The sequence below is a fragment of the Stigmatopora argus genome, chromosome 2 (assembly GCF_051989625.1).
Source record: "Stigmatopora argus isolate UIUO_Sarg chromosome 2, RoL_Sarg_1.0, whole genome shotgun sequence".
In the NCBI taxonomy this organism is placed as follows: Eukaryota; Metazoa; Chordata; class Actinopteri; order Syngnathiformes; family Syngnathidae; genus Stigmatopora; species Stigmatopora argus.
In genome coordinates, this window is record NC_135388.1 from 24,240,627 (window position 1) to 24,252,738 (window position 12,112).

The 12,112-nt window shown below is 41.5% G+C and overlaps 1 protein-coding gene across 10 annotated transcripts in view; it reads right to left on the reverse strand.

Moving 5' to 3' along the window:
• The window catches only part of ccdc102a (coiled-coil domain containing 102A), a 155,644-nt gene that overhangs the window by 141,339 nt on the left and 2,193 nt on the right, over positions 1-12,112 (reverse strand). For 3 of the 10 annotated variants that reach the window (XM_077619538.1, XM_077619518.1, XM_077619525.1), the window contains 3 exons: positions 8,328-8,757; positions 2,202-2,330; positions 1,295-1,684 (listed from right to left, as the gene is read on the reverse strand). In XM_077619538.1, coding sequence (XP_077475664.1) covers positions 1,295-1,684; positions 2,202-2,330; positions 8,328-8,609 — 801 coding nt within the window. In that variant the 5' untranslated portion in view covers positions 8,610-8,757. Of the gene's footprint in view, positions 1-1,294; positions 1,685-1,768; positions 2,013-2,201; positions 2,342-8,327; positions 8,758-10,304; positions 10,413-12,112 lie in introns of those variants that run through there. The other 7 variants (XM_077619529.1, XM_077619555.1, XM_077619545.1 and 4 more) reach the window with 7 other exon arrangements.

The window sequence follows — 12,112 nt, forward strand, 5'->3', positions numbered from 1 at the left end:
AGAATTGAAAAATAGAACGGCACCCTCTAATTGAACGGCACCTCTAATTGAACGGTACCCTCTAATTGAACAACATCCTCTAATTGAACGGCACTATGGGAAAAGTTAGAAACAGAGCGGCATGCCGGTGAAATAGAGGTTTTTCTCAACCTGAGAAGGTTGTCAGATGGCAAGCGCCTTCTTGCCTGGGATTCATACTGTTGTTACATTAGCGATGCCACCAAGAAGCAATTGAAGAAGCTCCATATTGATGTGGCCGTGATTCCAGGAGGCCCCCGAGGTCTACTGGAACACTCCATTCAAGGCCAAAGTCCAACAGTTCTACGAGAGCTGGAAGCGCACGTCGAGAAGAGCTACACCAAATTTGGCAACATGCGAGCACCAACCGTTCTCGACGGCTCGAAGGATTGCCAGATCCATTGTTTCAGGTCAGACGGCCCGATTCAGACTGGTTTGCAACTTCTCCAGCAAGCGCGAGCCAATGCTGGCGAAGATGACTGTGAACTCACTCAGACACTCGATGCTGATGCGGAAGGTGATGTGAATGACGAGGACAGCTACAACAGCGACGTGTCACTTGATTTTCACCAGTCAATTTGTAATTACTTACCAGTAATCGCCTTGTATTTGTGCCTTTTGTTAAATAAACATGTATATGTTACCTGGTTTCTCTTTTAGTGCATAAAATTTACCCCATCTTCTCAAAACTCTGACCAGCTAGTCGAAAAATAGAGCGGCACCCTCTAAATGAACGGCACCTCTAATTGAACGGCACTACAGGGGAAAGTTTGAAAAATAGAATGGAATGCCGTTGAAATAGAGGTTTTACGGTACTTATTATAATAGATGCAATATTCATCTTCAGTCCAGCTTTTCTGTGAGTTCGCAGGTGTGCTGTAGCCTATACCAGCTAAGTATACACCCTGTACTGATTGGCTGCCTGGTTGAGAAAAAGCACTATTTGTGCTAACACACATCTTAGGATAATTGGAGTGTTCAATCAACCAAACATGAACATTTTAGCGATGTGGGAGGAAACCGGGGTACCTGGAAAAACCCATATGCAGTAAATGCAAACACCACACAGGAAGGTCGGATCCGGGATCCTAACTTGAGTTTAGAACTGTGAGCCAGCCGTGCTAACTACTCACCGGCGTACAACCAATTTGTTGTAAAATTGAAATGAAAAGTAACAAGTTTTGAGTCTATAAGTATGCATATTAACCATGAGTGTGATTATTAGAAATACAAAGCGGGTTAATAGTTTTAAACAAAAGAAATGACAAAATTTCACCTTTTGTTGAACTCTTTTTCGTGTGCTTGTATCCAAGTCCTTTACTGATTCTTGATCTGGAGATGGAGGTACCCCTTCACCTAACTTGTCATAGCTGCAATCAGTGTTTTCTTGCGTTGTGGAAGATGAGTATGTGAAGGTAGAAGGTGAAACCGATGGACAAGAGGAGGCAGACGCACAGATCTGATGTGCAGGCGGAGAAGTGGAATGTAGGCTTGGAATAACTGTAAAATCATTGTGAAGATTTATCCTATCTTGTCGTAGCATCTCAATCTCCGATGCAAGTTCTTGACGTTCGCGACGAACATTAGTCAGCTCCTTGGTCAGGCCATCTAGCCTCTGTTTCAACTGTCGGACATCATCACGTGCATGGTTACGCTCTGCACGAACCTGGGAAAATAAAGCTCAATTCATTATTCAAATCCAAATCTCTTTTGTATATGTTCAAATATATGAACATAATCCATCTCTTACGTGGGTTCTGGTGTAAGAGAAGGTGACAGCTTCAAGCACATTAGTGAGGTGAGCACCATCAAAAAACCAAGGAGGACACATCCATGAAGGGAAATATAAGATAGGAGCGATAGAGCACAGGGTACAACCGGAAAAAAAATCAGTGGTGCAGGAACCATGAACTCACCCAGCCGTGCCGAAAGTCCAGACAAGGAGGGAGCCCGACCCAAAAGCCATAGGATAAGAAAGTGGGACCCATCCACCCCTGTATTAATGCAGCGTGATTGGATCTAGTACAGTGAATCATGTAATATAGGAGAGCTCAGTCAAGGAACAGTGGGATATTGACAGAGGATTGCTTATTTGCTGTCTATTCCCCCCGCCGTAACTCCCCAATAGAGTATAATGTATATGTGGCACAATAATAAAGTTAGGAATCGCCTCGGCTGCGGACCTGATTGGGACCCAGGAACAGGAAGCAGGCAACAAAAAGGGAGTGCAGATAGGCCTGGGCAACAAAACGATAACGATAATTACCGTCCAGGGGCGGGCCGTCAGGGCCTTCAAGGCCTTCTCTGCTGGCCTAAGAAATATCTGAATCATATATATATTTTGTCCATCAATACTTATTATTCCAAATGGTCTGTTAGCTTCCTTTCATTGCTTTCCCCCCCGGGTTGCACTGCTTCCAGATGTGTTTTCATATTGCAGCATTTAACCAATCACATTTCAGACATTATTTGTTGCCAGATCAGATCTGCCTCAAAGCCTTCAAAATCAGTTCTGCGGGGTCTGCTGCATTAAACAAGACTGTTGCTTTTAACCAATCAGATTTCGAATTGGCAACCCCACAATGATTTTTCATAGGCGTTGGCATTTTGCTGGCTGGGATACGTCATTGCTTTCACCAACTATGATTGGCTAGTAGGAGGGCCAAAGCAGCCAGAGATCGCAAACTCCACCCACAATGGCCGACAGAAGCAAAAACAAATGGATTCTGTTGCAGATTCGCTCACAAAGCTATTTTCCAGATGGACTTTTCCAGAAAAAAATGGACATCATTAAGAAAGGGCGGTCAACTCCGAAGCTAGCAAGCCTGTTACAGCCGGCAAAAGGGTGTGTGCGCCAATTTCAGTGCGCTAACTTAGCTGCACCATCAAATATATTGTTGTGTTGATTTAAAGCCATTTTCAAGACGGACTATGCCGGAAATATGACAGGACAGGCTCGACTTTCATCATTAGCTTCTATGGCGATAGAAAAGAAGGAAGAAAGAAAGGAGGATGGATATTGTGTACAGTTAAAAAGAATTTTTGGTGAGGATAATATGGATATATTCCTAAATAATATTTCAATTGTGGGCCCGGTTCTGATATCTGAAAAGCTCCAGTGTTTTTATTTAAGCTCCAGTGTTTGTATTTAATCACAAAATGCTGCTAGGAAGTGGATTTTACCCCATTTTACCCCAGTTTAATTTTTGGCGTTTCGCCATTGACGTCCATCGCTGTCTTTTCCCGGGAAAAATAACCCCCCTGGCCTGGTTGTAATGTCTCAAAAGCTCCAGTATTTGGATTCAATCAATAAATGCTGCTAGGAAGTGGATTTGACCTAATTTTAGTTCATTTTTTGTCATTTCACGTATGGACGTATCGACGTTCATCGCTGTCTTTTTACCGGGGAAATGATACTCCGGGCCCGGTTCTGATGTCTAAAAAGCTCCAGTATTTGTATTTAATTAATAAATGCTGTTTTCGGCTGGATTTTACCCAATTTTCGGGCAATATTTGCCTGTACGCCATTGATGTTCATCGCTGTCTTTTCCCAGGAAAATCGCCCCCCTGGCCTGGTTTTAATGTGTGAAAAGCTCCAGTATTTGTATTTAATCATGAAATGCTGCTAGGAAGTGGATTTTACCCCATTTTTGTGTATTGATTTATTGATTATTTTTTATGTGTCGCAGTCTAGCTGCAGTAGAGGTTTTATAGCCATAAAATAGTTTTTGAGGGTTGGATTGATACGTTGAAGGCGCTACGAGAAAATGCACCGACCGCCACTGTTATTGTCAAATGATTTTTGTCAGCAATTATAAAAACTTTTGATAATATTCGATAAGTTTAAAATGCAATTACATCACCCAAACACCCCAAAAAACGGGGGCTCTGATGTGACGTGAATGCTAGTTCCAGCCCAACGTTTAGTAGAAGAGAATGGTAAAAAAAACAGCTGTTTTTAGCATGGTTGGCAATAGCGCAGCTAATGTGGAGCATGAAAGCAAAAAGGACTATAACATATCCAAAATGAGCGATTGTGAGATGCAGAACAACAGCATGCCAACACAATAAAAGATCCAAGTGAAGTCTCCCTGTCATTTTCTTTCCGTTTTTTTAAATGCCTCTCAAATCTATGTGCACAAACAGCAGCCTTATTAAAACATTCCATAACCCACTCTCTTCATTTGAAGACAGCCTCTAATTATTTTCTTATTTGATATCAAAGAGGTTCCTCATTTCATGCAAATGTTCTGACAATGTTGCAAAAATCAAAACTTGATAATTTTTGGTTAAAATCGGTTAAGTTCATCTAACTTTGTTTTTTTATTAAATACCCATTTCTTGAGGTAATTTTACAGTTTCATTTTGTAAGGCTGAAAATAGTCTGCTTACACATGGTGATGATGTCTTAATTTGAATATTTCATACTGCACAGAAACTTTGTTTTAAGAAAAAAATATGAAAATAAAAGACTCCTGTCAAAATTTCTGCACGTTTTAGTATTATTTACTTTTGAGAGAATAAGGAGGTAGTTGTCTTATCGTTATTCCACAACAGAACTACAGAATGTTTTTCAAAATTGTCATTTTTTTTCTCTTCTTCTAAAGTAAGGTAACATAGTGAATCATCGAATAACAAGGAAAGTAATTTATTACTTATTCACAGTAGTTTGAAGCTTCACATTTAAAAGAAAGATGACAATTGTAATCTTATGTTACAGTAAATTTAAACCTTCTTGTGCAATAACCAAAGTTAATGTATTCCACCGCGGCTTTCGGGGCGAACTTCCTGCCTTTCGATACATATTGGCCAGCCAGCTCAGTTACGCAGTTAGTAAACTAATGTTTTTCGATTACTTCATGCTCAATATCTTCTTTTCTTCGCACTGTGCTTCATTGCACTGGCTTGCTTTGGACCCATTGCGATTCCCTTAAATCTGCACTCACGCGAAAAAATACAAAAAAAATGCAACGCTCCGCCCAATGCTCGTAGAGATCTTTGCACGACGGAGATGCGGCAAGAAAGCTGAAATCATAAAGAGCCTCTCGCAACCTGGCTGTCTCGAATGCTCGTATCTCAAGGTAAATATTGGCTCGTAATTTTACTCGTATCTCAAATTCCTTGTATGTTGGGGCACTCGTATGTCAAGGTAATACTGTACTAAATGTAGCAAATGCATGATAAATGATAATGCAGACATATTTTTGTTTTTCAAGGAATTCAACATTATCTATAGAAATAATTGTTGTACCCTTTTTTGCAAACTCATCATAAAAATTGAACCATAGAGCAAAAATTCATTCCCTTTAAAGTAAAATTAATAATCATTCAGGTTTCTGACCACCAAGGCATTTTTCTTGTCTCATCTCATCTCTCATCTCCTTTTCTGAACCGCTTCCTCATTAGGGTCGCAGGAGGTGCTGGAGCCTATCCCAGCTGACTCCGGCCCAGAGGCAGGGGACAACCTGAATCGGTGGCCAGCCGATCGCAGGGCACAAGGAGACGGACAATATGCACACTCACACCCAATTGAGAGTGTACAATCAGCCTACCATGCATGTTTTTGGAATGTGGGAGGAAACCGGAGTACCCGGAGGAAACGCAAGCAGGCCGGGGCAGAACATGCTAACTCCACACAGATGGACATGACCTGGATTTGAACCCAGGACCCCAGAGCTGTGAGGCCGACGCGATAACCACTTGCGAGATTTTTTTTATTGTGATTTATTTATTATTTATTTTTTATATTCAGTGGTGCCTCGGGATACGAGCTTAATTAGTTCCGGGACTGAGCTCGTATGTCGATTTACTCGTAACTCAAATGAACGGTTGCCATAGAAATTAATTAAAAACAAATTTATTTGTTCCAACCCTCTGAAAAAACAACTAAAACAGGATATTGGATTGGAAAAACATTTTTATTTTTTCTAATTTGCCATCTATTAACAAAGTAACAAATAACTAGTGGTTTAATAGTACTAAAATGTGTTTAATAGTACTAAAATTACACAGATTTCGCGGAGGGGAGAGAGAGACGGGCGGGGGGGGACTTTAAGCATGGCAACGCGCTCGTAATATAACATAAAAAATTTAAATTAACTTCGATTACAATGACGACATACTCAAAAATAAGTTTAATCTAACCTTACACTAAACTTAATTCTAATTTTGTTTTGCACTTTTATACCTTTCTTCTCACGGCGGGTTGGCTCTATATGCCCCGCCTCCACCCTGACTTGCAGATGCAACCTATCGAGGATTATTTGCTTTTGTATTTCCTTCAAAATATTCCGAAAATGATGCACACAAATGTCCTCACAATAGGATAACGCACGACCACTTGCCAACGAGAAATAGTATATACGCAATGCAACGCTCCGCCCAGTGCTCGTAGAGAAATTACACGAGGGAGTTGTGACCAGAGAGACATTACACAAAGGAGTTGTGACCAGAGAGACATTACACGAGGGAGTTGCGACCAGAGAAACATTACACGAGGGAGTTGTGACCAGAGAGACATTACACGAGGGAGTTGCGACCAGAGAAACATTACACGAGGGAGTTGCGACCAGAGAGACATTACACGAGGGAGTTGCGACCAGAAAGACAGTGCCCATGATGTTCTTATGGGCAGCCTCTCACCTCCGCTGTATGCTCATATATCAAAATGTGTCTCGCATCCCAAGATAAATATTTGCCCAAAATTTTACTCATGTCTCAAATTGCTCGTATGTCGGGGCACTCGTATGTCGAGGTAACACTGTACTGGCATCCTTCACCACTTCACGGCTTCAACATTCGCGATTTCAGTACATTGTTTTTTTATATTCAGTATAAAAAAGCAGTAAAATAAAAAGGTCAAATTTCACGCTGAAACTCGCAGGTGGAAAACGGGATAAAAAATGGCGGAGGTCAGGGCCCCGCTTCTTCTTCGCCGCTATTTTGGGTGGCACACAGCTCTGAAGAAGAAGCAATATTTCACCGCAGAAGAAGAATGATGCGCCAAATAATATAAAGGCCAAGAAGAACGACATCTTGCCTTCTCCTGTTTTGGTGCAAATGAATTTCTCATCATGCATATCACGCAGCATTGTTTGGATTTTGAGTCGCTGTTGAAAATGCTTCCCAAGCATCCTGGGCCATCTAAGGCATCCAATGAGCCCAAGAAAAAATTAGACACTATGAAAGTGACGTTGCTACATATGCTGAAGGTATAAATGAATCTACCGTGCATTATACCAATAAAGAAGAAGCGAGCGTTCGGAACCCGGCAACAATATCCTTTTCCTTTTTAAAGGACACCAAGCGAGTGATAACCATTAGGAATAAAATAATGAACCAGCATTATGAGGGATTTACACCGTAGACACAACCGTGAAGTTTGCATGACGAGAGGACGTCAACACACTGCTCGAGAGGCACTCACAACCTTCCCACCCTACAACTGTTGAGGACCTCATCGAAATGATATCAACGGGGAGTGTGGAAGAAGAGGCAGCGGACAACGACGAGAATCATGATGAAGAATGTGGTCTTCCTTTACGACATTTACAGGAGATTTTCAATATTAGATGCAGTTTGCAACAACGGGTCTAGGAGATTGATGAAAACATGGTCAGAGCAATTGAATATGGCAATCGTATTGATAGTTTCATGTCCTTGTACAACAGAATATTTGTACAACAAAAGAAACGGCGATCGCCATGTTCCTTGTGTGCCGAAAACCTCTCCCAGAAAGAAGCTCTTTCTGTTACCCCTACGGTACTCCCTGAAAATCTATGATCCAATGCCTCTCGAATCTGACGAAGAGGACTTGGACTAACACTCCCAATAAACTTTTTTTTCATTATTTTTAAATCAAGCGGAGAGGAACTATTTTCACTGTGAGTGCAGTACTTAAAGTATTTACGTTTTTTTATTTATAAAGGGTGTCCCCCGCCTCTGGCCCGGAGTCAGCTGGGATAAGCTCCAGCACCACCCGCAATCCTAATGAGGACAAAGCGGTTCGGAAAATTAGATGAGATGAGATTTAGATATATTTAATCCATTAGTCTTTTCATATGAATGTAACTGCAATATTTAATGAATACATTTCTTGAGAAGTGTACTCGTGTACATGTAGTTTTTTATAGATGCGAAAACATGCAGTATTGTTCTAATAATAGGGGTGATCCTACTTCAGTTTTTCGATTATAGTGGACATGTCAGGTCTACATTATCCTTGATATTCGAGGGATTACTGTAGATGTGTAATCAAGTTAACTGTGTATACTTCATGTTCATAAAATTGCACTGAGTCAACAATGTACCTTGCTCCATTTCTCTCTCCAATTTGCAGTGCAATCTGACCACCAGCGCATGGTTTTCTCCATCTGAGCTGCTCTGGCCCTAGATTCCTCTAGCTCTCGGAGGCGCAGCTCTTCTCGGGTCTCCCAATCAGCCCCAGTAGCCTCAACCATGATGCCTAAGGCACCCAAAGCACCAAGCTCCGGTGAAATCACAAGTGCCGGGGTAGAGCTGGGCGTTTCTCCATTCAGCCTTGGGGCTTGCCCAACATTTTCGGTAGAACAAATCACTCTTTCTGACTCCATACCCAGCCTTTACATTCGTTCACCTCTGACCTGCTTTCCTCAAGTAGTTATTCAGAATGGTTCATGGTCACTGGTTAATCAGATAGGATGGTGTATAACAGGAATTTGATTGTGAAGAGATCATCATCCACTTCAGTCACTTATGAACCTAAACAAAAAGACAGTAGCCTATTAGAAACAATGGAGACCATGTGCACTATTTTTACACACTAAATGATAGAATCTTGTCAGAGTATTCAAAAATACACTATCAAGACTGACAAAGATCCATAACTATTGACATTGTAGTTACTACAGCGGTACCTCTACTTACGAAATTAATTGGTTTCAGAACTTTTTTCGTAACTTGAAAATTTTGTAAGTAGAGCAGTACTTTATATGTAAACGTTCTCATTCGTTCCAAGGTCCTCACACAACTACCAACTAAACCAGTGGTTCTTAACCTGGGTTCGATGAGTCGGTTTCAGGGGTTCGGTGGAGCGTCTGCCGCTGAGGTCAAGACACATCGAATCATCAGGTCTATTCACAATAAAATGCCCCCGCTTGACCAATTTACAATTTTAAATCCTTAAAGTCTAATTCATTATCATAATATCTAAAAAAATTCAAAGACTATTTCATCATCATCAAATTCCCCAAACAATTGATTCCATTATTTTTTCTATGTCTGAGCACCGGCCAATAGAACGGGCTCTAGCAGCCAACCTGGCGGACAAAGAAGGTCCTACGTCTCTCATTGAAATGGCTGCCGAGGGGGCTATTTCACCGGAAAAATCCGAAGACCTCGTGTATTAAGCGCACCCAAACTTTGCTTCAGTTTTTTGGTACAAAATTGTGCGCGTTATACTCGAATAAATACGGTATCTGGATTTTTTTTTTTTAAGATATTTTATTTTACACTAAAGTAGGGTTCGACAGAATGCAAATATGAAACTGGTGGGGTTCGGTAGCTACAGCAAGGGTAAGAACCACTGATCTTAACTATTTAAAATTGGTCAAAGTGTCCCAATTTTGTTAATGATGTGAGAAACACAATAAAAGGAGAGAAAACTATAAGAAAATGATTTATTAATGTCTTAAAATGAATAACAAGCATACAAAACTATCCGTGTTGAAACGCAAGGGAACAAGAGTAGGTAACACAAACACGAACACATGAACCCACGTCTCAGGAACGCAATATTAGGAATTCAAACAACAACATTACAATTACTCAACAACAAATCTAAACGTGTTATGATTTCTCATCTCATATTCTCCCGCTTTATTTATTTATTTATTTTTTTTTCAAGATAGCGCCATCAGGCAGCAGTCAGTGCCAGTAGCTGTCTGCTCTTATTTGTTGTTTGTGTTTTACAGCCTTTCTATCTTTTTTTCATTACATTTTAATATTTCTTAATACATTCCTTTTTACTTTTTACATTATACTACTTTTTACTTTAATGTTTTTACAACTATCTTTGTTCTATTATCTTGGTTTCTTTAAGATAGTTCTTTTTTTATCCACTCAGCCATGCCTCTGCTGTCATACGCATGGGATCAGCTGTGAACAATACGCAGCAGAAAGACCAACACCTCGATGCCGCTGGAAATCCGGAGCTGGACAAAAGTGCCGGAAGAAGAAGCGACACTTCAGGCCAATCATTCCATATATTATGATGGGGAAAGTGAGATGGAAGAGCTGTCGGCGCTTACCAGGCCAGTGTCAGGAGTGTTGTACTCTTGCTGTTGATTATTCAGCTCCAGACTACTGAGGGACTGTCCGGATTAGCTTGGAAGATTGGATTGGATTGGATTGGATAACTTTATTCATCCCGTATTCGGGAAATTTCGTTGTTCCAGTGGCAAGAGGGTGAGGATGCAGGAATAGGAAAGGCATTTTAGACATAAATAGATAGGTAATAGATAGGTAATAAGTAGGTCAATAAATAAATACATGAATAAATATATAATTAAATAAGCGTGTTGCTTAGGAAGAGTGATTCTGCATATTTTAAACCTCGGTCTCAGTCTGCAGAAGTTCCCCACCTTGTGGAAGACTTCCTTTATCTAGCTCTATGTTTTTTTTGACTGTATCTGTTCTTGCTACTGCAACCAAGATGGTGTCGCTCAAGTAGCGGTAGCTCCGTCCGCTCTTGCTCGTTTTGTGTTTTTGTCATTTTTCTATCTTTTTAATTGCATTTTAATATTTCTTAATGCTTTTCCATATACTTCGCCTTGTACTTTGTGCTTTTTGCTTTGTTGTTTTGCGTCCATTGCGACTCGTCACACCCGTCACGTGGCTTGGTCTGTGCTTGCACTGTCTTGCTCAAGCAACCAAGGAAATTTCCCAAATATGTGAGGAAACAAAGTCCTAATCAAGGGGTGGCCAACTCATCAGCCTCCTCTCGATCCAGAGTAGCAGCGGCTCTACTCCAAGCCCCTACCGGATGACCGAGCTTCTTAACTTATCTCTAAGAGAGAGTCCAGACATCCTGCGGAGGAAACTCATTTAAGCCGCTTGTATCCGGGATCTTGTTGTTTCGGTCACGACCCACAGATCTTGACAATTAATGAGGATAGGAACGTAGATCGACCGGTAGAGAGTGAGCTCCGCCTTTTGGCTCAGCTCCTTCTTCACCACGACAGACCGGTGCAGAGTCTGCATCACTGCAGACGGCGCACCGATCTCCCGCTCCATTCTTCCCTCACTCGTGAACAAAACCCCAAGATACTTAAACTCCACCTGGGGGAGGACCTGATCCCTGACCAGGAGAGGGCATGCCACCTTTTTCCGACTGAGGACCATAAACTCAGATTTCGAGGTGCTGATTCTCATCCCGACCGCTTCACACTCGGTTGCGAATCGTTGCAGCGAGAGTTGAAGAACAGAACCACATCATCTTCAAAAAGCAGGAATGCAATACTGAATCCACCAAACCAGAGCCCTTCAACGCCACGGCTGCGCCTAGATTTTCTGTCCATAAAAGTTATGAACTGAATTGGTCATTTCGGGCAGCCCTGGCAGAGTCCAACTCCCAGTGGAAACGGGTCCGACTTACAGTCAGCTAAGCGGACCAGACTCTGACACCGGTCATAAAGGAACCGGACCCCGCGTATCAGGGGTTCTGGAACCCAATACTCCCGGAGTACCCCCCATAAGACTCCCCAGGGGACACGGTCGAGCACCTTCTCTAGGTCCACAAAACACACAGACTGTTTTTTTATTTAAAAAAAAACAATGTGGAATACACTCAGTTCTGAGACGCGGGGAAGCAGCAAGTTCCGGTTCGAAAGCCGCGGTGGAATACATAAACACCTTTGCCTCGGTTATTGCACAAGAAAGTTTAAATTTAGTAATGTAACATTAAAACTTATTTTTAAGTGTGTCTGTATATGAATCCAAATTCATGTAAATTCAATTTAAAGTTTATGTTATGGTACGAGCGCGTTGCATTCCGCCAAACTTATTTCCTGTCCTTTCTTGCTGTCTCTTTCTCCCTCTCCTGCACACTATGCGGTGT